The sequence below is a fragment of the Mastomys coucha genome, unplaced genomic scaffold (genome assembly GCF_008632895.1).
Source record: "Mastomys coucha isolate ucsf_1 unplaced genomic scaffold, UCSF_Mcou_1 pScaffold15, whole genome shotgun sequence".
Taxonomy (NCBI): Eukaryota; Metazoa; Chordata; class Mammalia; order Rodentia; family Muridae; genus Mastomys; species Mastomys coucha.
In genome coordinates, this window is record NW_022196897.1 from 113,260,517 (window position 1) to 113,263,319 (window position 2,803).

The 2,803-nt window shown below is 49.9% G+C and overlaps 1 protein-coding gene across 1 annotated transcript in view; it reads right to left on the reverse strand.

Moving 5' to 3' along the window:
* Window positions 1–730, reverse strand: part of Mall (mal, T cell differentiation protein like) — a 27,415-nt gene extending 26,685 nt beyond the window's left edge. The window contains exon 1 of the mRNA XM_031371833.1: window positions 534–730. Within this exon, the coding sequence (XP_031227693.1) occupies window positions 534–644 (111 nt within the window). The 5' untranslated portion in view covers window positions 645–730. The remainder of the gene's footprint in view (window positions 1–533) is intronic.
* Between the last annotated feature and the right edge of the window lie 2,073 nt (window positions 731–2,803).

Below are 2,803 nucleotides of genomic sequence, written 5' to 3' on the forward strand. Positions count from 1 at the left end.
GCTGCTGAGTGCTGGCAGGCGACTAGCGCCCAGATTTGCAGCACGGTGTCCCAGAGTCGAGCAGCAACAAGTTTTCCAGAGTAATCTGGGCGGTTCAGATTGTTTTATGGATGATGCTGTCATGAGCTCCCTTCGACAGGGAGCACACATAAATCAAAGTTCAAAGTCAGCTGATGTGGTTTGAGAAAATATTGGGAGACCTTTCAGAAGACCCTTTAGAGAGTCCCTAGTTCTTTGAACTTTAGGGAAGTACAAACAGCTAGGGGGAAAGAAACCAGGTAATAGAATTTTCTTAGGGTCTGGATAGTCTAGAAGGTGGCTGGACCCCCTCCAGCAAGCAAGTGGCCTGAGGATGGTTCCTCATCCTTTGGGAAAGAAAAATTCGCTCTACAGGAACCCAGCCTGGGATCAAATGGATAACAGGGAAAGTAGGAGCCTGTAGTTAGCTGCCTGTCCCCATCCCTGTTCCGCGCGGCAAAGTTCTCGGCCGGTTCGGCCCCTCCCTCCCCGCAGGTCGGGGCAGCCCCACTCACCAGCTCCGGTAGGAAGAAGGCAAAGGGGATGGTGAGGAACAAGGCGGCGACCCCCGAGGGCACGTCAGGTGGGGCGTAGCTGGTGGCCGGCGGTGTGTCCCGGGAGGCCATGCTGTCACCTATGCTGGAGTCCTTACTCCGCGGCACTCGCCCGCCCGTGCCCGCAGCTGTTCAAGAATCACCTCCCGCCCGAAAGACACACCCATCGGTTGGAGGGACGTCGCCTGGGAGGGGAAAAGAAAGGTTCCAGTGGAGCAGGTCCTTCTGCACACTGTGGCTAGCCAGGAGAGGGGAACAGGACCAACCTCACAGAGGCTCTTTCTAGACTTTCCCTCCTAAGGAACTTTTGAATGCTAGAGCAGACAACTCCAGAAGAGGGACAATGTGTTAAAGGAACAGATTTGTATGTATGCCCCTGATGATCTCTGTGCTCGGAGTGTAAGCAAGGGCTTTTTTTTTTCTTTTTGCTAAGATAAAGACCGTTTATTGAGGACCTACTGTGTGGTTAGCCTTTCACAGACACCTCTGGAGTTCAGATAGACCACCACCCTGTGGCTATGCTGTACCTTTCCAGTTAAGGTCACAGAGAGCTCACAGCAGTATCTGCTTTTGTCTTCAGATTCTAACTGAAGAATCTGAGCCGCCCTGTTTTCACCTCCCCTCCTCAATAACTCTGAATCCCTCTTGGGTCCTCCTCTTGCTGTCTCTCTAGTCCAGCTAGGACACAGGGTTGGGGCCAGGCAGTTCTTTCCTGAGTAGAGCCTGGGGCTGGCTGCTTGGCTGTGCTTCCAGACCCAGAGCTGTTCCTTCACACACCCAAGTCAGGTCTGGAGACTGGGCCACTTTCTTCTTTACCAACCCACTAACCTTCATTTTTGTTTTGTTTTTTGTTTTTTTTCCACCACCCTGAGGGAAGGCCTGGCGTCCCAGAGTCTTCTTCCTCCCTTCTTTGGCTCCAGCAAACCAGTTGGAAAGCGTCCTCAGGAGGAGGAGAGGAGACATGGAAGAGTTGTCCCAAGGACTGGGGGATGTCCTGCACAAGAGCCCTGTGTCTTGTTCCTTAGTAACAACAGGGAATTCCAGGGCCTGTCCCGGGTAAGGTGGGAGGAGTAGCCGGAGGAGCAGCCTGGTCTGGAGCAGCCAGCAGAGTTTGGATATGTGAAGCTTAAAGCCAAGGCATTGCAGAAAAAGGCAAAGGTCCCCTCAAAAAGCTTCCAGACAGCCGGTCCTCAGTCTTTTCCAAGTCATACAGCTTATAGTTCACATGCTCAGGCCCCCACACTGCTGACAGGATGGCTCCAAAGCCACCCACCTTTTCTGAATGTCACACACAAGCACCACGTCTCTCTCTCTTTGGAGCTGTGTCCCCCCTTTGATGTCGATCGTAATCTAAATGGGCCATCACGAAACATAGGGCAGGGTAAGAGGGACACACAGGTTCCAGGGATTGAACTCAGGCCATCAGGCTGGAGGGACAGTGCCTTTACCTGATAAGCCACCTCACTGAAAGTATTGATTCTGGGTAGATTGTGAAGTTAACTGTGCACATCGTACTTCGCAGAGCAGCTTCTAAACAAGAGCTGGTGACAGAGACACAGAGATCGCCTCTGGTGCTCTCTTTGGATGCTAGCCTCGCTCCTGATTCACCGAGACAGCCCCCGTCTCAAGGGAATATATCAGAGCACGCTAGAGCACACGTCTGCATATACACACATTCACATACTGTGAATTCACAGTGTGCTGTGCTCACACACACAAGTTCCAGCCAAGGAAAATCCTACCAGTGGGAGCTTGGGACAGTCGGAATGAAGGAATAGTAATGTGGGTGATAAGTATGTGGGCAAAGTATTGCCATGGTTGAGAGCAAAAACCATAGTGCTATTTGGTAATATTTTTAGTTTATATGTATCTAATACAATGACCACCATATGGGGCAAAAGATAATAAGTAAAGGGACCGTATGGAGATAAGGTTTCTGTAGTCTATCTGAAGTGGAATTTTTTTTCACATATTTTAATTTCACCTACTTAACAGTAGGGGTGTGTGTGTGTGTGTGTGTGTGTGTGTGTGTGTGTGTGTGTACATGGAGGTTTGCCATTTTAGAGCAGTTTTTTACCTCAAGTCTTGCTTGTATCATTTGTTTCCCTGTTGAAATGGGGCTTGTCTTCTATTGCTTGCAAATGGATTAACCCTTACTTCTTGAGCATGGTTACGATAGTCGCTTTAATGCCTTCGTTCTAATAACTATGTTGTCTTAGATTTGTTAGCTC